This window comes from Opisthocomus hoazin, chromosome 4, assembly GCF_030867145.1.
Source record: "Opisthocomus hoazin isolate bOpiHoa1 chromosome 4, bOpiHoa1.hap1, whole genome shotgun sequence".
NCBI classification, from domain to species: Eukaryota; Metazoa; Chordata; class Aves; order Opisthocomiformes; family Opisthocomidae; genus Opisthocomus; species Opisthocomus hoazin.
The window spans coordinates 44,311,760-44,336,439 of NC_134417.1; the positions used below are offsets into that span (position 1 = coordinate 44,311,760).

Consider the following 24,680-nt stretch of genomic DNA (forward strand, 5'->3'; position numbering starts at 1 on the left):
CTGTGATTCTGTGATCCAAAAGAATACTGTTGTGCAGGAAAAATCATTACATTGATCAAGCTGTCAGCTGAAGTGGAAGAAAAAATGCTGTTCCTTCAGCCCTGCCACACCAGGCACTGGCCAAACCTGTCTGTGGAGTGGACAAGCTGTGGAACTGTCTTCTCATATAGGTCACTGGGCTCAGCCCACATATCTGCATTTTTGGGTGCATAAAGCACTAATATTTCCAGCATGTTACCTCCCTTGGTAGGAAATTCCACTTAAATTTGGCAATTGAAAGCTTATTGAAGAAGCTGGAAGAAAACTTGGCTTAGCCAAACACACCAAATAAAGATTGGGAAAAAGTTGAGAGTGTCAAGGCCAACAAGAATAAAACCATTGGAAAGTACCGTTCCAATGTGAGGAATGTCATTGTTTACTAGGTTAAAGTCTCTCTGCTTTGGTTTCATCCTACACACACATTCCTGCTGGGTATAAAAGGTAAGACAGATCTTGGTGATGAGAGACCATTAAGCTATTAGGTCCCTGCTGTACATTATGCCATAAATTTAATTGAACTTTGCTTCAGTATGGAAATGTAGATGTATGTTAAATACATCTACATTTAGCATGTACCCTGTAGATAAATGCAGCCATATTCATGCTTTTATTTGTGCATTAAACAGAAAATAAAAGGAAACTCCATCACCACAACTATTCTTTTAGAGCAAGAACAAAAGCTATTCATGTATCAAATGCATGCTGGTGAAGCACTGTTCAGCAGCAGTAAGAATAAACACATTCATTAACCATTAGGATCTTCCAGCTGCCAAAACAGACTGAGAATGTCTCAAAAACCCATTGATAAATCACCGAGTACGGAAAACCCTGAAAAGCAATTGTCCTGCTTTTTCTTTTTGTTCCACCCAGCTACAAAATGTGCCTGTCCCTAACAACGGCTGTCAACAAAGCTTTAGACTTACAAACAAAATATAAGAACTAATTCTTATGCAGCTTGTCCTTTAGAGATGTTGACTTTAAATGGAAAATTTGTTTTTTCATGATGAATGTATACATGTACATTGAGGGAGAAATGTATGCATTCAGCATGTTACGGAGGTAAATTATGGAATACAAATAATTTCACATATTTAAATACACCAATAAGCAAACACAGTTTTTTAGTCTTCTAGTACTGTTCAAGTGCACCACAATAGGAAAACAAAAAACACAGAACAAAAAAACAGCTCTAAAAATCCATCAGCTGCTTGCCTTCAGGAGTTCTTTCTCCAAAGCACAAACCCAGAACACTGATGAACACTTACTGCCCTTGTGCATCCCTACCCTGGAATAAAGTTCACATTTAGGAATGACAAGTCCTTCCCAAAACTAGGGAAATCTAGAAATAAATTTTAAAAAAGTCACACTGGACTTCAGTAATTCCCACAGTTGCTTTCACAGTGACTCCAGAATTGACAGTTTACACTAAAAACCATATATCATACTAGGAAAAGGAGTATAAGTAAGAAAGAGGGCTGGATAAGGACCATAGCAGTAGCAGCAGAATTCTGCTTGGGGCAAAACCAAACCAACCAACCAATCAACCCACCCCACCAAAACACAAAAAGATAATCCTTGAAAGACAGAAAAGTATGCCTGGGATAGAGAGTAAGAGGTAGCGTCGCAACCTGCCACAGGAGAGGAATCAGGAAAAACACTAAGATATTGGCAAAGGATAAGAGCTGTAAAACAACTGATGGGAAGCTGGGGCAGGGGAGGGAGAGAAACTGTGTGAAGTTCACTGCCAGAAAATTCAAACAGAGGCAGTGATGCAGCAGGCGTAGAGAATAAGATCATTTTGTTAGATAGAGTATGCTAGACATAACTGAAGTCAGACTCACAGAATAGTTCCAGTCATGCTGAGGGACCTATCTCATGTTAATAGGACTAGCATTTCTGGCATGCTTTAGAGAAAGAAAGAGTGCTTTGAAATTAGATACAGCTGCTTATAGGAAGCGACAGGAAAGAAAAGGGAGAACAGAACACAATTAGATCAAGCTTACAGGATGAGACTGGTGACAGCAACAGCAAAGTAAATGGACTGAGGTAAAAGCCCACATTATCAAAGTTTCATTTAAAGGACAGACTAAGAAAGCTGGGAGACGAGCAGGCTTGGAGGTTTTTCAAAATCACGAAGATGAAAACCTAAGGGCAATGAAGACCTGATATTCAACAAATCCTGCATAACTAGGACAAAAACTCACAGAAACCCATGGGAGAATGGTGTTAGGTACAACTGCACACAGCCAGTAAAATCCATGAACTTCCACGGTAACACAATCAGCAGATTCAGAAAGTTCTTAGACAAAGTCATGGACAGGGTCCAACACTAAATAGACACTAAATGAACTAGGCAGAGACACATTCTCTATATCCCTAGTAAAACAGTTCTCCATGATGGCGGTACTTGTGCTGAGAATAGACTACTGAGAGTGGCTGAGCATCTGCACTCCATACGCATCACCTGCTATTGCTGGAGTCAGAAACACAATCCTGAGCCAGCCGGTCTGACCCAGTAAACCATTTCTTATATTCTTATAACTGAGTTTCAGCTCCACCAATCTCTTACACCTCTTCTCTCACATCGACAAAACTGAGAAAAAACATGAAAGAAGTACCCCAAAACAGGAACTGCAAAAGAAGAAAGTGCCAGAGCAAATTTATGCTCTGTAGGGAACAACCACTAAAAGAGATAGGTTATCACAACAGAACTCAGAGAGGTTCAAATATAGGAAAGCAATTTGAAATTGTTATTGTTTTATCAACACTTCTGTAAACGATCAATGCTTAGAGGACAACTATCCAGCCTTTAACATGTACCCAACACAACCAGAGCACCCTGTTCTACAGGCTCAGAATAGCAAGCACGCTAGGTCTGGTGGTATCTCACATACCCAAAACAGGACAGCCACAGATACGTTATTTTCCCACCTCCCGCCTAACAAGAGTAAAGCATTCTAGTAACAACCTGTATTACAAAAATCCTTAAGGAGTTATCTTGGGGCAGTCACCCATTGTCAGACTTGGAACAGAGGGAAGAGAAATTCAGCCTTCCAAACAAAAACATGCACCTTGCAGGGCAGGCGACAGACTGGAAGTTCTGTAGGCTCTAGGCATACCTTTTAAAATGAAGTTACTACACAAAAAAATGGTCAGCATTACAGCTGTTATCTATAGGATCAGTCAGTCATCAAAATTGCCTGACATTGCCATGAAGAGTAACATTTGGAAGAGAACAGAAGCTCTGTTTCATGCAAGAACATCATTAAAGCCTGAATAAGGACAGAGACAGGATGAAAATGCAGAGAAAACTTTCTGCACCCAAATGCCTTTGCTGCTAGGAGATTGCGTGAGGCTTGAGAGCAAGAGAAAGTAGGTTTCTCTGGATGTTATGACTACCCATCATGGCAGTAAGCTAGAAGTTAACACTACCTGCAAGGTCAAACAATACCAAGTCTTCTCAGAGGTACCTCCCAGCTAAGATAAAAAGGGATTTCACGGTTTAACACATCCATTGATGTAACTTCATTTAAAAAAAAAAAAAAATCTGCTTGTGTTAATTACAAACAAACAAAGACACAGAACAGGTTATCACCACAAAGAGTTTCCCAAGAACCCTACGGAAATCGCCCAGAACATGACAGCCAGAGAATACTCCTACACGCATTCAGAAAGAGTAACTAGTACAAAGAACAAATGCATTATGCAAACTAACGAAGGAGCTAGCCAATTTAAACCACAGTCCATTCATTCCCTCCTTTTTCAGAGAAAGATGAAGGAAACCTACATGGCATATTAAGCGGTTAGCTCTTGAATTACAAACTATATCATCCCAAAATCATTGCAAATAGCAAGTCGTCAGACATGAGAAAGCAGACTGAAAGTGAACTTACTGAAGATGGCCAATGATACTGTTATGCATATTTTAAGATAAACAAATAAAAAACCACAAAAAAAAACCCAAAACACCCGCATCTGTCACAAGAGCAAATCTATACTCCAGTAGTACTTCAGACTTCCATCTCCACAAGGACAGGATTTGTCCGACAGCAGCTGATAGACAAGGAAGAAAGGCAATCAGACTAAGAGGCTTTTATAATTCACAAAATTGGGACTACTGAGCAACTTAGTGACATGCTTATCATGTCAAGATTACAGCCCTTCCTGCTTTAAATAAAACAGGACAGGGGTTGTTAGAGTAGGAAGCCCCCAACCCCAGCTGCCGTTTCCATCAACATCTGACTGGAAGCATCCAGGTCTGCACTGTAATTACAGGAAAGACAGACACCTTTAATCAGCACTTCGACTCCCTTTCTAGCAAAAGGAACACTAGATGGTGCTACAACCCTGTTCCTACCTTTCTGCTCTCAGCTGGACGGCAGCGGCACTTCAACGGAAAAAACTGGGGCAAAATAGGTGACTTCTACATCCCACACTGCTGCTCCACTGTCCACCAGCCTCAGCGCTTGAGTCTCCTTCTGCCCATTTACCTGTAGGAGCTCCACAAATGACAGCAGTGGAAACTCTGAAAGTCAGGCTACATTGAACTTTTCTCTCAAATCTTACTAACAAAACCCAAAATGCCATAATAATTAAAAAAAAAAAAAATCTATTACAGTAGCTACTGAATCCATTTTCAGCTTTGAAACTATTAGTGTTGTGTTTAGAAAATACGTGCTCCACAGTAACTTTTTTTAAATAACTCTTACAACCTTAAACTTTTTTTTTTTTTTAAATGGATCAATTGTCCTATTTCATTTGCCCTTCTATGCTCAAATTAGCACAGATGCAGAAGCGTCTACTTGCATAAACACTTCCATTATAGCAACTATGAGTTTTGGATCCCTTTATTATCCTATTCAGTGGGAAAGTAGTAGCCTTTTGGAGTGCTGTCCTCCCTTCGGCTTAAGGAAGCTCTTCACCTCACTGTTTTTAGTCACCCATGCCCACTCCTGCAGTACTCATTCCCTTGGTTATGCCAACATCACTGCTTCTAGGCCACAGAGTGGAACAGATCAGAGCTGGTGTGACCTAGCTAAAAAGTAACCCTTATCTCCCCACTGCCACAAAAGTGGAGGAGAGATTCTATCCAGACCAATAGCCTAAAATGCTTTCAGCTGCACTCCCAGAGAAATCTGCACAAGCACAATTCTGAGGTGGTTTGCGGACAGGAAATGTTTAAGCCAATTTTGTACCTAAGAAAACATCCTTAGCGTAATCAGAATGTGCAACAGACCCTCAGCCACATTACATCTGCTCTTAGGTCCCGGGCAGGAAATATCATGCTGCTGACAGAGAATGTCCAAGTGCCTCTCTACTGCCAGCAAACAGAATGGATGGGGGAACAAAGCAGCAAGAATTTAAAATTATTTGACCACCAATGGCCTTCTTGAAAGTTAAATAGCAAAACGTGCTAACCTACACAAAGTCTTCATGTTAAAGCCTCTGCCAATCCTTATTCCTCTGCAAGTGTTTCTCTATCTGGTTGTTTCAAGGGTATACGCTGCATACCAGCGCATACTACTGATAAAACACAGATTTTACAGAGGGAGTATATCAGTTCCTAACTCCCAATCTATGCCCTTAGAGCTCTTCAAAAAGCCGAGCAAGGAGCTAAACTCAGAAAAATCCATTTAAAAAAAGAAAAAAACAAACACAACACCAAAAACCAACCCATCAGTATTTCTACTGCAACTCTTACCATGTAGTCTCCTGGTCACAAACAGTACAAATTTGCTGCTGCAGAAAAGTTAGTTCATAAAAAAGCATTAGACAGTCAATCAGTAAACCACACTTCACTGACCACCAGGCAAGAAGAGATTCAGAAACTACATCATGCTTGAAAGAGTGCAAAGTAGGAAGATATACATTGAACTTCATTTAACAAAAACTACTACTAAAAATTCTAGAAGGAAGACAGAGTTTGTCCTGCCTTTCAACGAACCATAATCAAGAAGGCATTTTGACACCTGAAAGAAGTTATCTGTCTGGGCTTGTAGTCAGAAAGAGAAAAACATGAAGTTAACGTCTTCCTGTTAACAGAGGAGGGAGGGGAGAGCAGGGGAGACAGGACCCAGTCAGCAGAATAACTTGCAAGAAAGATCCTTCTACAAGGGGCCTGGAAAACAGTTATGTTACCAGGAATGCACCTTCGTAATGTGTAGAGTTTCTAGTCTACCTACAAGCAAATACCTAGAGGGCAGTCAAAAGAGTGACCCATTTATAAACTAACCACTTAAAGAGCTCTGAACCCATGAATACAAAGGGAGGAGGGATGGGGAGTTTCTGTTAACAAAACGTTTATTTTATGTAGAAGTATACCTCACTGAAAGCGACTCCAGAGTTAATCCTGCTGCCTGTCTTCTCAAGGGAATAGGGATGGACATGCAGAGCATCTCTCCCCTTCTTTATTTTATTTTTGCAGAATATCAACCCTCAGCAACTACACAGCAGTTGGGCTGCATCAAGTTAAGGCATATTACAACAGCATCTGTTGATGGTCACCACTAACTAGTTCTCTGACCTACAGACAATTCTAGAAATGGCTGGAAGTAACTCAGCGTAAAGGTATCTGGCAGCCAATTAGGCAGACTCCAGTCTTATTTCTAGTTTTCTCAGCCCTCTCATTTGTCCCTCCCAAAAACTGAGCTGACAACTCAGACATTCCCAAAAGACCTTGGAACTGACAAGGTCACTTTAAGCTGAAAGAAGCATCACAGCTCAGCCAACAAACCATGCGTTTGGAATGGAAACTGCCTGTCACTTCATGGCCATATCCATGACTAAACTGAGTTACAGTGATTATTCAAACAAAAAAATTGGGTCAGCTGACCACATCACTAAGAACCTAATTCTATTAAAATACCATAGTTAAACACATGTTCCATTTATTTGCATGACTATGACAAAAAGGCATTTACCCTTTCATACAAGCATGCAGCAACAGCTGTTCCTTATACAGTAACTTTTATAGTTACAGAACTAATGTAACAAAAACGAAATGGTTCTGAAAAGCAAAAAGACAGACAGTCAAAATACGATGTCAGACACTATTTCTCCCTTCCCCTTCTCCCACAAAGTTGAACATTTGGACAATCATTCCATAATTTTAAGCTGCAGTATTTCCTTCCCCTCATCCCTGACTTTCAGTTGGTTTATTTCCCAAACAAATTGCAAATGGTTCAGCTTCCCAAGCACATAAGTATAGTGTCCTAATTTCACAGCTGTCATTGGTCTAGCTTATTTGCAAGACCCTTAAACCTTACAAAATGCTTTCCATGAAATTTGGATGCTTGTGAAATCACATCTTAAACAAGAAAAAATGTGCAGAACAGCAGCAGCATTGTCCATGAACCAGATACCTCACCCACAGCTTAAGAACAGAAGCTTAACTGTACATCTCCACATCCTTCCCAAGAGAAAAAGATTTGACTACTTACCAGTAATGGTGCAGGCATCCCTGTACTCTCTGTAGTCTGGCACATCATCTTCCACTGCTTCACTTACATAGTGCTCTTCGTGAATGCCTGTGTCACAGGCTAGGACTGCATGATTCGACAGCTCCGAAGGAGGCACAGTGGCGGCCAAAGTGCAGTCGTGCAAAGCTGTGGCGTCCAGCTTGGCAGGTTTCACAGGGCTGTACAAACTGCCATCAGGGGGACCAGCACTGGAGACTGGGTCTGGCTGGCAGAAACAGAAAGCTTTCTCTTTGCTAGAGTTGGCTTCAAGAAGTCTGCAAAACATAAAAGAAACAAACATTCAATTCAAGCCATTCCAAACAGCATAAGCCAGTATAGATAATTTTCTTTTCCTTAAACATTAGTTTAACACAACAAATTCAGCAAATACTGAAAAACAGTTTCACTTTGCAAACACTTCATAGAGCAGTTGCCTATCTTTGCACAGTCATGTCAAGTAGGAAAATGCTATTCCTTGTAGTGTTATTTACTAATGGCTGATTAAACGTTCAGATTTTTGCCTAGCCCAACTTGGGATAGGCACAGCCCATCCACCTTGGCTCATTCACCAACTACCTTCCTCTCAGGTCAGCCAAGGGAAAGCTCCACGTAATCCAGCTTCCTGAAGGAGTGACACCATGCAGACAGACTGCACATCACTGGTTGATTTACTGAGACTTAACATCATCATTTCAAATTGACTGATGCCAAAACCAGAAATGATTAGAACCTTACACTATAACCCTGCCAAGCTTATCCTCTCCATTAGGCCACCCTGCATAGCCCAGCCTTTCACTGCCAGGCTGCCAGCTGGCATCTTTGCTCCCTTAACAGAGTACACAGGAACCAAAACTCAAAGTGCACTGGGGTAAGGAGGTGTCCACTTCTTGCTGCTCCCCAGTGCTTCAGCTTCAAACAGGGAACAAAGTCCATCAAGAACAGACACTGATGCCCCCAGCAAGATTAAATTGGCCAGAGAAGGAATGAAGAGCACCTTTATCCAAAAACTTCACCAAACCTTTTGGATACATGGCTAAAGGCACTGCAGTAATTGGTGATATGGTACTGTTTTTGGTTAACAGCGGTGTAAGGAAAGATGCAAATGCTCATTACGGCCAGGAGAGAAAAGGGAAATACAGTCATGGGACTGCAGAAAACCAGACCTGAGAAAGGACTTGAAGGACACAAAAAAAATACTTTACATCTGTAGTAATCACAAGTAAGCAGCAGCTGAGGAACAGGACACACAAGGACACCCAGACTACATAGGAAAAGCAAAAACACAGCCAGCAGGAAGACACAAGTACACTGGCCTTCCAGGAGAAGGTGTGAATGAAATTCAGCATGCATGTGCAGCAACAGAACATGCTATGTTTGGTGCTTCATTGAGAAGCAGCAATACAACAGACACCTATGCAAAAGGTTCTCTTTAATCTCCACGAGCACGTCCAGATAATCTTATTTTATGGCATTTCTAGTAAATAACATTATTGCTTCACCAAAGCACTACAGTATTTCTAGAAACTCATCGCAAGACTCAAGCATCTGTCTCTAAAGATGTGTGAAGACACAGATGTGTTCTAGACCTCCTGGGAGCAAGCTTCAGAGAAACCTTACAACGAAGCTGTAACACTGTACCAATACCATCTTTTCTCAACCTACTTTTCCCCTTCACCACAGGTATAAGAACAGAAAAAGCAAGATTCTTTCCCTCTCTCAGAGGGTCTCAACATGGATGTGTTTACACTGAAAAGAGAGCACAACGGGAAAATACTATTTTATTGACTTTGTATTAACTCTGGGGAAAAAAAAAACCCTCATACACAAAATGACATTTCATTAATTTTTCCTCAGTTGCACACATTTGCATTTCTGCATGGTATCACTTAACCTGGAAATAGTTCTCACACTCAGAGGCTCAAAACCTGTATTTTTTTAATGACAATAACAGCTACAGAAACAGATTAAATCAAATGATAAATTTATGATACCATGCTCTCATACAAATGGTACTCTACCGTGGCAGCTGCAGGAAGAGAAAGTTTCACTCGAGCGCTTTAACAGAAAATCTTAAAGTTCCCCTGCAGAGCACCCATTATTCCTGCGCTACCACAGTACATACTGAAAAGAACAATGTGGTTGCTTGTACTGATTATTTTTAACAGTCCCCTCTCAAGTAATTCTTTAAGAATAAGAGGGAGATTACTAATACTAAAAAATAGCTGTTCAAATGAAGTTGGGATAAAAATGCAAATCTTCATTTTCCCCTCTAAATTGGTGATAGAAACAGCTTAAGCTATAAACAACAAAATATATTGGAAATGCACAGACCGACTGATTTAAAGGGCTCTCTATCTTCTCCTAGTTGCTACCACACATCTGTGAATCACATTTGTTTTGGGAAACGGTTAGATAAGTCCGTTGTTATGAACAAGGGCATGTCTGGGAGTAAGTAACTGAAAGCACTAACAGCACTCTTCAGCCCTCCTCTCCCCTCCTCCCCATGCTCTGCCTTAGCAACTACAGGAAGCCAGCAACATAACAACTCTACCAAACGAAATAACACCAGTAACCAAAGTGTGATTTGCGCGTAAAAGTCTTCAAGTAAGTTTTGGGAATCTGAGATCTTGTAACTTTTCTGGACACAGTGACATTCAACATCTGACATACCTGGGCACCTTTACTCATTCACAACTTCATCTCCCACACAGTCCGCACCAAAAATACTTTTGGTCAGAATATAACATTGCAAGTTGTGTTAGAAGTTTGTGTGGAATGAGTTTCATCTCTCTGCCTTCACCCAGCTTAACATTCACCCCACTGAGGTATCACGGAATCAGTTCTCCCCCTCCTGCAAGCTGCACTCCAACAGCTTCTGCCTTGTCACTGTTAAGAACAAGTACATAGACTAACACACTCAGAAACAAAAAGTCATCAATGCTCTTCCTTCACGCAAGCTGTTTCACTGTTGGCACTTACGGAAACTATAAACAAACAGAACTTGTAAAAACAAACAACAAAAACCACCACCAAAAAATCCCCACAAGTCAATCTGTGTGGTCTGCTGCAGAAATGCATGTAACATCTACATGAGAAAGTCAAGTGCTCGATTAAGGAAGAGAATTTGTCTTGATCTTAAAACCTTATATCATGGAGGGAAGGAAGCAGGCATAAATATGTATGCCTGCTTCCTTTCAGACTTAATATCCTCGATTTCCATACACACAGTGGAAAACGTGGTTCAGACTATCTATCAAATCTATAGAGGTATTGCTCTCATGGCCTCTCTTGCAAGGCAAATATTACCACCTAATCCAGGGGCACACACTTTTCATCTAAACTTTCCCCTAAAACTTTCTGTTGTAGAAGAGAAAAGCAAAACTACAGCTGAGCAGTATTTACCAAACTGCCAAAAGAGCCATGAAGAGAAACAGACATTGTAGCTACTATACCCATGAAATACAAAACATTAATATTATTCCTTAGTCAGTCTCACCTGCATATACCGTATTCATAACAAGAAGATGATACAACTTGTTATTGCAGTATTTCATATTTACTCCTTCTGGCATCCAAAAGAGGAGACAAATTGTCATTGCAGTGTTTTGTATTTAGTCCTTCTGACATCCAAACAAGTACACAATTTAAATCAGATTATGACTTTTCTTGATGAAAATTCAATGCATTTCATTCTTTCTATCATGTATGTCAGCAGCAACCTGCATACAGGATTTAAATAATTCTTCTCCTCTACCTAATATGACATAATTCAGCTTTTGCCTCCGTGGCTGTATTGCACCATTTTTACCAGTCTAAATACAATTGCAGTTTGGGGTCAATAAGCAGACCTGGGTCTGCAGAAACATTAAATTTGGAATGTTTGAACTCAATTCTTCAGTGTAAAATTATTCGCAGAAAGAGCACAATTCCCTTCAGTTTATCATCTAAATGTTTTTAACCAGGTTAACACCATTGCCATATAATAGCACATCTACACAATAGTTAGGACTATGACTGCATAACTAAGACTTGATCGAGAAGTACATTGGGTACCAATTGCAGTGTACCTGTGGCAGCCCAGATTACAAAAGCCAAGTCAAAAATTGAGTTGTGGTTAGCCAGCAGTGCATTCCACTTAAAAAAAGTTAACCAGCTGTAAACACCTAGGCAAAGCAGTTCAAAACTAACAGACATATTTACATCAGGTAACAGCCAAGATTTGAGGGTTTTGAGGTAAAGAAAAAAGTCTCCACATCAGTCAGCCATTCCTGGGTTCTGGCCATTAAAAAAAAAAAAAAATTAAGTTCATTTTTTGTTTGCAGTGTGTTTTGGGAGGAGAGGGTTATATTTCATACACCACAAATTTCACATAAAGGCAAATAAAATAAACCACTTGTTGTTTCACAGCCATTTGAGACAGTTTTTTCTGCATTCAGAATTAAACAACTTAACTCTGACTCTAAAGATACAAATGAGTTAAAGTAATCCTTCTTCCTCCCCCAACAGCTGTAAAAGAGACGGAGCTATTCAGCCACGTGCCAACCCAGAGCCCAGCAATGCCAACATATAGATTATTTGTAACCTTGCAACATTATTCTTATCACCGTCTTGGACTGCAGCAACAGCAATTTTCTGTAGTCAGAAAACATCTGGAACTCCGACAAATGATGTGCTACTCAAGAGCCACATGCTGCACCCTATGGTGATTAAGCTTTGAAGAACTTTTAGTTATCTATTTATGCTTCATATAATACCTTTACTCATTAGTCTAAAATGGCAGCTTGACCACTGCAAATATGTCCACAAATCCATGGGCCCCGATGGAATGTACCCACGAGTGCTGAGGGAGCTGGCGGACGTCATTGCTGAGCCACTCTCCATCATCTTTGAGAGATCCTGGAGGTCAGGAGAGGTGCCCGAGGACTGGAGAAAGGCCAATGTCACTCCAATCATCAAAAAGGGCAAGAAGGAGGACCCAGGGAACTACAGGCCGGTCAGCCTCACCTCCATCCCGGGAAAGGTGATGGAGCAGCTTATCCTGGAGGCCATCATCAAGCAAGTGGAAGAAAAGAAGGTTATCAGGAGTAGTCAGCATGGATTCACCAAGGGGAAATCATGCCTGACCAATCTGATAGCTTTCTACGATGACATGACTGGCTGGGTAAACGAAGGGAGAGCCGTGGATGTTATCTACCTTGACTTCAGCAAGGCTTTCGACACAGTCTCCCATGATATCCTCCTAGGGAAGCTGAGGAAGTGTGGGCTGGATGAGTGGTCGGTGAAGTGGATAGAGAACTGGCTGAATGGCAGAACTCAGAGGGTTGTCATCAGCGGCGTGGAGTCTAGTTGGAGGCTGGTGACAAGTGGTGTCCCTCAGGGGTCAGTACTGGGCCCAGTCTTGTTTAACTTCTTCATCAACGACCTGGATGAAGAGTTAGAATGTACCCTCAGCAAGTTTGCTGACGACACCAAACTGGGAGGTGTGGTAGATACACCAGAAGGCTGTGCTGCCATTCAGCGTGACCTGGACAGGCTGGAAAGCTGGGCAGAGAGGAACCTGATGAGGTTCAACAAGGGCAAGTGCAGGGTCCTGCACCTGGGGAGGAACAACCTCATGCATCAGTACAGGCTTGGGGTGGACCTGCTGGAGAGCAGCTCTGCGGAGAGGGACCTGGGTGTCCTGGTGGACGACAGGTTAACCATGAGCCAGCAGTGTGCCCTGGCTGCCAAGAAAGCCAATGGCATCCTGGGGTGCATCAAGAAGAGTGTGGCCAGTAGGACGAGGGAGGTTCTCCTTCCCCTCTACACTGCCCTGGTGAGGCCTCATCTGGAGTACTGTGTCCAGTTCTGGGCTCCCCAGTTCAAGAAAGATGAAGAGCTACTGGAGAGAGTCCAGCGGAGGGCTACAAGGATGGTGAGGGGACTGGAGCATCTCCCCTACGAGGAGAGGTTGAGGGAGCTGGGCTTGTTCAGCCTGAAGAAGAGAAGGCTGTGAGGGGACCTTATAAATGCCTACAAATATCTGAAGGGTGGGTGTCAGGAGGATGGGGCCAAGCTCTTTTCAGTGGTGCCCAGTGACAGGACAAGGGGCAATGGGCACAAACTGAGGCACAGGAAGTTCCGTCTGAACATGAGGAAGAACTTCTTCCCTCTGAGGGTGACGGAGCCCTGGAACAGGCTGCCCAGGGAGGTTGTGGAGTCTCCTTCTCTGGAGATATTCAAGACCCGCCTGGACAAGATCCTGTGCAGCCTACTGTAGGTGACCCTGCTTCGGCAGGGGTGTTGGACTAGATGACCCACAGAGGTCCCTTCCAACCCCTACTATTCTGTGATTCTGTGAAATATCTGTGAATTTAAAGAAATACTTCCTTAAAAAAGGGGGAAAAATATCTTTCTAATGCTTCAAAACTAAAATCTTCCCCACTCTTCCAGGTCATCCTTTTACTATGCATACTCTCACGCTTAACTATGCTATTTGGTTTAGAGCAGTAACACAATTTCAAAGCAAAACCATTTACTGTGAGCTAGCTGTTTTTTCAGAACAACTTTGGTGCATATGAACAATCAATTGAGTAAGAGAACCTGAAAACTCTGCTCCAAGACACACTTCAAATGCAACCTGCTGCCAAACAGGGACACTAGGCTTCAAATAACCCCGTGGGCTACATCACTGCAAGGTCATCTGGCAGCTACCTATTACATTTTTTTTCTCCTTCAAGAGGCTTCAAACCGCACTAGTAAGTGGGGACATTCAGCCCCAGGTGCCAAGCTATATCTAAAGTAACCTACCCACATCAGTAATGAAGATTTAAGAAGCTTCAGCGTCAACAAATTTGATCTACACATTCATCCCTACTGACCAAAGTATTTGCTAATTTAGACAGAACCTCGAGGTATCAAGGGATTGGGAGAGCTTTCTACTCTTATCATCTGCTGGAGGTAGAGAGCTCTGGTCCTGTATTCTCATTTACTAATTTTCATTTACTAACTGATGGCTAAACTCTTCAGAGGGTTTTAGAGTGTGTGAATTCCTCCTTTCTACGTACTTGCAAGAGTGCCACCAGAAATGTTCTTCCCTTTTTTGTACATCACTGTAAATCCAAACACCTCTGTTTTACGAAGTTGTTTGAAAAGAACCCTCAAGCTTCTCATTAACACCAAAAAAACCCCACGCCTTTCTTCAGATACAAAATGTCCCATGTAGACAGTGGAGCAAACCAAAGCCAGTTTATATGTCTGTCTAATCTGTGAAATAGATTAACATATTGGCCTATCCTTGGTAATTCAGAATATAGTCTTCAGTCCGTGTTTTGGAAAATTATCACTGAATTGACCAAAGCAACTTAGTAAGATTTGATTCAAGCATTCAACTTGCTTATTTCTTTACTAATTCACATCCCGCATCTACTAAAGTTTGCATGTTTTTAAATTTTAAAAACAATTTCTTCACTGAGTGGGTGGGCTCAAAAGCCAGTTAAAATGCCTATATCCATTCAAACACACTTTGTCAGACAATAAAGAAACAACCATTTGCAATAGTTCTGGATTTTACACACACACATATATAATCACTATTTAGCTTTTACATAAAGGCTGCATTTGATCTCAAATAATTTATAGAGTTCTTTTAAACTTGTGCTGTATTATATACCCTCTTACAAACCACGTGGTTTTATTTTCCACTGAGAAGCTAGCTTTTAAATATGCAGAATGTTGACTGCTTAGTTAAACATCTAAGTAGAGGGACATAAACAGTCACAATGTCATAGGTGAGTGACAAAATGTTACAAGCAGTTTATTCACCTTCAAACAATTTATATAAAAACAAGTACTGCATTTCTCACATTAGAAGGAATCCATTATTTTTAGAGCAAATTAAAGAGACAAGTATCTTGGACAACTCTATACTACCTCCTTATCTAAAATTTTAAAGCTATTCCAGAACCTTTTAATCAAACATCTTTCCTAGATTACCCTGGAGGAAACACTGTCTCGCCTTCTTAACAGTGCTTTTGTGTCCGGTGACCCAGGCAGCCACACCAAAACCGTCTGCTACCCCAACATCACACAGACCCTTTTACTCAAGCTTTTTATTACATTTAAACTATATTTCATGTTTTTTGGGTTCTTTTTTTTTTCTTCTTCATAGTGGACTTAGGAACTCTTTGGCCTAGCCAGATGCAATCTTTTCAGAGAATTATCAACATCCAATGATTATGTCATGTACTATGAAGGATATTCCCAGTTATATGCCTCCCAAAAGAGGGGCTCTTCTGCCTATGAAACCATTAAAGAATGTTTTCAAGCTAAAGTTTTGAAGGGTTCTAGAACCACTTTTTATAAAGTCTCATAATCAACAAGTATTATGCAGATGAAGGGATCCAAAACCAGAACAATACCTGGTTAACTGCCAGTGGCATGTCATTGTCATTCAGAATAAAAAAGTCATCACGAGAAAACAAAAGCCAGAATAGCAGCAGCAATAACCAAAAAGATGCTTAAAAGACAGTATAAACATATAAAGCATAAAACCTTACTCTCAAGATCCCCAGAGCTGCTGCTGTGACCTTGTTCGACCATTAAGTCATAAATCAAGACAGTTGTGTTTTCTCAAAAAGTAATGCAAGTCAAAACATCACAAATAAAAAGACCCATAAAAGAGAAAAAAAAAAAAAAAAAAGAAAGAAAAACAACCCACTGTTCTCCACAAACCAAAGTTTCTCACCACTAGGACTTGGCCTTCAAAAGGAGCCCATCAGTCTCTTCTCCCCTCCAGCCACGGCAGAGTGGAAGCATACTGTAAGACAAGCCCTGGGTTTGACCTTCGCAGCTGTGAGCGGACGAGTGTGCTCTCACACGGCTTTATGTAACACTGCCCCTCTATGCTCTGAAGTTCCTTGAGGGAAATATTGCAGGGTTCTATAAATAGTTCTTCCTTGTGTAAGGTTCACATTACACTGGGAGCTTTTCACAGTTCCCTCTCCTTTTATTTAACATCAGCCACCAAACTTGCCCTCCCTGCCCCTTCCCTGTGAACAAATAAAACTGAAAACAGTTGAAAATTCGTGCATTCCCTTTCCTGCAATGCATCACGCTGCTGGCTGGGAGATCTTAGCTAGACATGCTGTGTATCTGTCTTGGAAAGCGAAAGCCCTTCAACCACCACCCTTAGTACGGAGTGTATGAGAACTGCATGTGCAGTCAAAGAAGGCATTAATCAGGTAACAAAACAAAGCTCAGAGGTACGACAACATAAACACCTCAAACACGTACTTTCTATTCATGCTCATGCACATGCAACGTGCTCACTGAGGTAATCAATATAAGATGGGTCCAATGGGCATGGTCCAATACTTGCTGAAGAAAAGGAAAGGATATAAAGACTTAGAAAATCAAAACAAAAACACAAATCACTAAATCATTTGGGATTAGATTGCTGTTGTATTTAGCATATATGAAGTCTTGCGTATTGGCTGTGTATGAGACAAGTTATACGACACGAACATCAGCTTCAGTCCATGAACACATATGCTGCCTACCAGCATATCTCCTCATATCCCTAAAAAACAAGGCAGGTATCAAAGATTTGTCAAACAGTTGAAGTATGGTGGATACTATTATAATAGCAGCAAACCAGGTCCTCAAATAGTATGGACAGGAACAGAGATAAAACAAACCTGAAAAGTGTTGTTTGTTTATACACCACAAGAGCATGAAATTCACCACTTCTTTACTTCTCCATAAGCCTCAAAGACTTTCAAAAGATTCAAAAGATAGGTAAGTATTTGGTACTGCTTTTCCTCTACTTGGAAGCTGCAGGATGACCAGAATTTCTCTGAAATGCAGCAGAGGAGGTAACACCACTGTGTCTGAGCTCATTTCCCATCCACAGGAAGAAACAGTGAGAGTGCTTGACCAGAAGCGGAACAGAGAAGAGAGGCACAAAATGCACTAGACACACGTGAACTAGCTACTAGTAAAGGCGAAAACAAAACAAAAAAACTCCAGCAACCCTACTGAACAGTGCCTAGGCCTAAGATAGCATGCAGTAGGTAATGATATTCAAATTAAAATACATTACCATTCCAAGCTAAAACCGTGATCAGCCAGCCAAACCATACCTCAGGACAACATCAAAGAGCAAGGGAAAGCAGCGAAAACTGCAAAAAGACCACGCTAGAATGGTGGTTCCCCCTACTACTGCTAGTGTTTAAATAAAGACACAATTAACCTAACTGGCAGCAAATTAGGGACAAGAGTTTTAGTCAAATAAACCTAAACAAAGAACAGACTGAACTAAATCAGATATTTACCATGATTTAAAACAGGGGGGGTAATTATATCTTGTTTTGCATTACTACTGTTTTTCTCCTGTTCAAGGAGGATTTTTTTTTTTATTTCTCACCCTCCGCAATGACTTTAAAGAGTACACAGAGCTGGTATAACTTAAATTTTTTAACATGTGTTTTACAGAATTGGAGAAGTATCATTATTTCAAATTTTAGTAGCTGCCTTTCCAAAAATATTTACACAAATATCACATAACAGAACTAAGACTGCTGCTTCTCTTAACTATTTCTTATTGCACAGAGACAGTGAGAGCAGAGGTAAGAGGAACCAGCTGATGAAACAAAGGAACAAAATTCCTTGCAAACTACCCTAACAAAAAATCAAACACAAAACCCAAAAAAATCCACACACCATACCTGCTGTGTCCCAATATGCTTATTTTCAGATTGAGCTATTGCTTTGGCCTAAGTTGAATAACCATATAAAAAAATGATAAAGAAAAAAAGAAAAAAAACACAAAGAAAAATAAAAACACAAACCAAAACCCAATCTGGTGAGTAAGAACATCCATTTTTTTGCAGAAAGTAAGAACTTAAAAGCTTCCTATTCCTGCCAGAAACAACTTTAAAGATGACTCTCAGGAAGCTTACCTCCAGGGACAGTCAGACCACCAACTCCCGCCCTAAGTAAGATGCTAAGAAGATCTGCTTTGGCTCACTAGCATCACTGGCCCTCACTCCCTGGCAGCAAGCCTCCCCATGTGCTCCAGCAACTGCCACTATCCAGCGAGAACCTCCCTCACTCTTCAAGGTTATTTTACAACCCTAAACACGAACAGAGGTCTTCAGAGCATACCCCACAATTTCTTAACTGGCTGTTAATATCCCTGGGCCTCATACCCATTTTCTTTTAAGTATTTATGTATGGGAGCAACACCTTCAACCACACACTATCATGTTTGAGAGGACATAAGTGAACTGAACCCAGCTCTGTCACAAGCTCTACCATTAAAGTCCCTCTCTAAAGCTTTGGGCTGGGAGGAATGCAGATCACAGCCCTTTTCAGCAAAGGGAAAGCCAGACCTTCAACACTTGAGGCTAAGGGTGCATCTCAACACATACCATTCCAACACAGGACCGCTTCCCTTCTGCTTCCGTAGAAGTCAATGGCTACAACCACAAGAGAGAAATCTCACAGCCCTTCTCAAAATGCTACAACGTAACTTAAAAACTCACACAATTATTCTGTCACTTTCCTGCTTACGGAGTTTGTGTGTAAACATCAAGAATAAAACAGAAAAATAAGAATTTGCTGTTTAAAGGTTGCTCCGTATACCCAGCACATTACCATATACATGTGTCTGTGTTCTTGGGAACCTAGAAATGTTTATCTTAACAACGGGCTGTGGAATTTTAGGAAACTGAGCCAATTATCTGTGGCTTAGTGCCATTAAAGTCAAAGTCACATGAGCAAAGATTTTGAACTGTTTTTAGAAAATTCCAGGGGCACTAACATGAACATGGCAAGAGCAACACTGTGATACAGCCTTTAAACAAAACAAAAAAACCACCACCACCAAAAAAAGTCTCCTTACAGGGAGAACTACAAGAAGCACAAGCTAAGGGGTAAAATGCAAATTAAATTTAATACATGCTATGGTTTTGCTTCATTTGCAGACTAAGCTATCTTACTTAATTACACAATGAAGAAGAAATCCAGCACTGTGCCCTTTGCCGAAGGACCACAAAAATAAAAATCTGAAGTCACTCCATACAGATGGATCAAATCATTCCAAACAATTTGGAAACTGATTTTGGAAAATAGTTGCAATAACCCTTAAATATGGCACTTCTTGAAGTTGTCCTCAAACAAATTCCTGTATGCATGTATATATTCTCCAAAATGCACAACAGCTAGTACTGGACATGGAACTTCACTAACTCACCAGAGTCATGGCACAGGCAGTGAGCGAGCACTTGACCAGACTGCCCCCTGCCAGCTCCTGCTCTATTGTAAATCTCTGTCGATGGAGACCTAAAACTACTGTAAGTGGACTAGGCAAGCCGACCTGCTTACCAATCAGTCAATTCAGTTTCCCACTTATCAGCATGCCTTATGACTTATTCATATCTTAGCACCCAGTCAGAAAGCATTCTGAGTATACCAACAGCCTCAGGCAAGCAACCAAGCCAGCTTTCAGTGAGGGGAAACAGTTCTCTGATGCACCTTATTCCTATACGTCAAGTATTTTTTTTGTGTGTGTACTCTTAATTAGTAGACTGAAATTTCTCGGAAAACTTTCTCTGAAAGCGAAATTTTTCACTACAGTATCAAAAGCAAACCTTGCTCAGGCAGTAAGAGGAGCCGGAAAAATTCATTAAAATATTTCAGATACATGATAAAGGTAAAAGTACACAGAACAACATGTAGATTTACACAGCTGGAAAACACAGCATTTGAAGCGCCTCTTCATACAACTGAAAAAAAAATATCACTAATGTTCTCTGTCTGCAGCTTAAAAGAAAGCATCTCTCAATACAAGCGAAATTTCTTCCCTCAAACTGTTTTTTCATGATCTAAATTTAGCAGAGTCCTATCAGCCTCAGAACAACCATTAGGATTCATTTTCCTCTACTCATGCACATATTCTATCACAAGCAAAGTTCGCATTTCCAATACTCAGTTTCCTCAAAATAGTGATACTTACTCAGATTTCCGACCAGAACATCTTCTAGACTTTCAATACCCACAGTTACATTTGAAGATGACAAATTTTGACACCATAGGAAAGTATCACTACAGCCAAAGTAATCGTCTGACTGTTTTAAGACTTTCTCGCTTGTTGCCTGGGCACAAAGGAGCAAGCTTCTGTCAAGGGAATTGTGGAAGACTCAGATTTCTCAATCAACAAGCAAAATGGAAAGCAAAGCCTATGAGTACAATCCTGCATTTAAACACGGGATTTCCTGAAAGTGAACGGACCTCTCTACCTACTCTGTAAATTCCCTGTGTAGACTGCTCATTTGACATACAAAGTCTTATCCACGCTAAAACAGGTAAAAAGAGGCCAAGATCTGACAGGTGAAACCACTAATGTTGAAGTGCTTTGAGACTATACACCCTCAATTTCATTATTTAGCCTTCATTAAATTTGGGTTGTCTGCCCTGTATGTTCTAGCATCAGACCTCAAAGCTTTATCACGTCTTTTACTGTCAAGACAGAATATGAATCTTGCCCTGCTATTAAACAAAGTCTGGGGAGCACTTCCTTGCAACTTAGTGTGGCAGACGGAAAAATAAAGTTGTTTGGAAAGCGCTACACATCACATCATTAAAAGAGAGATTATTTAGAAAAATACTTCTACATTCCACATCTGCACTGATTTCCCTGAAGTGATGTCAGCCTATTTAACTCCTCCTACGGTTCATGTAGAAAAGCTTTTCACTTAAATTAAGTCATACTTCAAGCACAAGCAAGGCGACATAGTATAGTGTATCTGCCTGAGTGTACGATGTCCAACAGAATTTTCAGCAAGAAATGCTGAAATAACATTAAAAAGCATGTCCAACAGCAGCAGAGATCTCCAGACCATCGCTTGCCCCATACAAGTAACAGTTTTAGCTTCATTTAACAAATTCTGGGACATCCTTTTGGGCAGGAGAACACAGCAGTCCAAACAGTTCATGCAGCAGTTCAAGCAAAAGACAAAACTGTATCCTAAAGAGAAAACTGCATATTTCCCTTACCAGCATGCAGGGAATTAAATACTGTAGTTATTCCTACAGCAGAGTAGAGTCATTACTGCAAAGAGTTACTTCTCTTGCTGTTCTGGATCCAGACTTGGTTTTCAGAAACATACTGTTTATTCATCTGTACCAACTGCAGGGTTCAGCAAAGACACAACCCCCAATTTCTACTAAAGAGAATTTTCCATTCTCCTCAGTAAAATATTCTGCCATCACTTTGAAATTGTTGCTGTATAATATTCCATTCTTCTTCCATGTGTTCTTATGTCTCTGTAAGGTCCCATGGCCCACAGCAGTGCAGTTCAGTTTTCACACACCTGTCTCTCACCATGGAAATAGAAAAAGAAAAAAAAATAGTGTGCACATACCTCATTTATATTATTAAATAAAAATTTGTCATCAAAATATCCTACTGATATTCACCATTAGGCTGGAATCTCCATGAGCAAAACAGGAAGCACAGTAAGTTTCCCATGACTCAGGCCCAGCAATAATTCCCTTATAAACTTCCATCATCATCAACATCAGCAACTGACACAGAAGGCAAAATCAGCCACCATCCTATAGTTAAGAAAGGCAGCCAGCTTTTAAGCAGCAGTAAGTCTAGCACAGCCCCTCTGGGGCAAGTATCTCGATAGTGACAAGCTGCATCAGAACCTTCCCAGAGCTCTCTTCCTTTTCACAGATCCACAGGTTTTCATTGTAGGTCTGCAGTTCCACTACTCATGCCCTTGCTCCAAAGCCACTGTTCAGTCCAGACTCCACACCCACCAGATACCACACCAGCTGCCTGCACAGCCCCTGCCCACAGCCCAGGCAATCGCTGTGCAATCTGAGAAAGGCATGCTGCCACTCAGCGGGATGAGCCAGTACTAAAATCCCCTCTTCCTCAGTCTCACTCTAGCTACAATGAAAGTAGTAGAAATATGAAGGTTTATTAATAAGCAGGAGGAAAAGGTCAGCAACTTGACTTCGATCCATTACTTTCTAGGCTAAGATCAGCTGCAGGGTATGCCAGAAGGGCCAGGTAAGAGACCTGTTTTCCCAGAATATACCATGAAACAGCATGGAAACAACAAAGCATACACCTATATGGTCTCCCATAGAATCCTACTGCCAAGTGAGTGCTCATACAGGCATGTCGATATGGGACAGCAGGGTGTTTTACAACTCCCACTCATTTCAGGTAATCCATGCTACATCTACAGTGAGGTAGGAAAAAAGCAATGCAGAACAAGTTCAGCAACATTGACAACAGATCACTTGACAACTGCACTACATTTTGGGGGGATTTTTTTTCTTTTTTTTTTTTTTTACAAGTTTTCTCCTTCTAACTTCTGCATAACAGCGTCATTTCACAAGTTTCTACTTTTCCTCAGCTTTACATTGTGTTCAGACCTGAAGGCAATGAACAGAGTTGTTCAAAGGCCCCTACAGATACCAATTTACAGTGCAATTAAGAAACAACGCAAAACCACAACATACAGCTAGCACAAAGAATATTTTCTTGCTGTTAGAGTGCATATATGATTTACTGGCATAGTGTTTAGCTGCAGCAGTAGGTTTCCAAGTCCAGACAGATTTTTTCCTCTCTCCCTTGCACAAGTGTATTCTTATTAGATAAGAAGCTTGGTTTTGCAGTTGTGCAGCTGTTCTGCTCAATTCGATTTCTTTTTTCCTTTTTTTAAAGTTCTGGTTAAACTTAGATGCACTTTAACACACAGTAGTGGAGTATATTCCTACAGATGAAGATAGGAAGACTTTGAGCACACTCTATCCTTGCTCCAAAGATACCTGCAGACATTACAGCTGCACAGTGCTGCCTGGTCATTCACAGTGCAAAGTAAAAGGCAACTAAAGAGCACATTGGCCACATCATTCTTACGCTCCCCAGGACAGCTACCAGGCTCAGCAATAGAGACACGTATGCCATCAGTCTTTAAAACCAAACATTTAATGGTTAGTTACCACAGTATAGTTTGCATTCTCCATGAGTTCCCCTTACTGCAAGACACGGGGCACCACCATAGCCACTAGATTTTAACCATTATGGTTGGTGTTCTTCAGACAAATTGAACAGTTGTAAAAATAAAACTGAACTTCAGCTTAGCAAGTTTGCAAATTACCCAGAATACTTCACATGTTCTCCATGACACACACAATAGTGGGCAGAAAATACCTGACCTGACATAGCTGAAGTGCCATATGCAGGATTTTCCTGCAGTTAAATATCCTACACAGGCAAAGTTGCATCATGAGATTAAGCCCAACAAAATCTGCAAGTCTGCATGTGTGGCACCAAAGTCAGCTGCTGTACAATAATCTCAGCAGGACCAATGCCCACCAGCCAAAGTGAAGAAACATGAGTTTCGGCATGAACCCATTCTGACCAGCTGGAGGAAAGATACTTTTCACAAGATACTTTCAATTGAGAGAACGGAAAAAGAAAAAAGTTTTTCTACATCGGGTGGATGACTCTGTCCTGGTATGAAGAGATAGTATGGTGGAACATATAAAACCTAAAAGTAAATAGTAAAAAGAGAAAGGTCTAATCTTTCACTTCAGCACTACTGCAAATCTTCAATTTCATGGAATGTTATTTTATGCAACACTGGAGCAATGGACACAGCCTACCTGACATTATCTTTGGTGTCCCCACAGCAATGAAATATACACCACTGAAATGTTTTTGCTATGTGGCAGCGTTCCCAGGTATGTCAATTAGAGAAGTCTTAAACAGCTTTGAATTCCATTTTTAATTCTCTACCTGCAGATTTTATTTGCAAATATAATCATAAAAATGAAGAAAAACACACTCAGCCATGCTCATGGAGATTGAAACACTAGGGATGACCTTTAACACTCAAACAAAACAGATATTAAAAATAAGAAAAAGGTTGGAAGGGGGGAAGGAGGAAAGCACAGCAATGTATTTAGGGGAGTCTCACTAGTTATTCCGCCACCAGAAAAAAAATGGCAGCTTTCCTGCCCCAAATTCATAATGTAACTCATAAACATGAAAACTGGTGGGCCCTCTTGTGCTTTGTGCTATTTTTCTACCTCAGCTGTCTTTTTGTGCAGTAGTTCTGTGAATAAAATAGATCAGCTTGAAGCTCACAAGTTTTGTTAAATATCAAATTTTTAATA

The 24,680-nt window shown here is 40.8% G+C and overlaps 1 protein-coding gene across 6 annotated transcripts in view; it reads right to left on the reverse strand.

The window, feature by feature from the left end:
• Positions 1-24,680, reverse strand: part of TRAK1 (trafficking kinesin protein 1) — a 145,879-nt gene that overhangs the window by 83,576 nt on the left and 37,623 nt on the right. For all 6 annotated transcript variants that reach the window (XM_075418812.1, XM_075418814.1, XM_075418817.1 and 3 more), the window contains exon 2: positions 7,479-7,771. Coding sequence is in view for 3 of the 6 variants with exons in the window: in XM_075418811.1 (XP_075274926.1) it covers positions 7,479-7,771 (293 nt within the window). In the remaining 3 variants the exon portion in view is untranslated. The remainder of the gene's footprint in view (positions 1-7,478; positions 7,772-24,680) is intronic.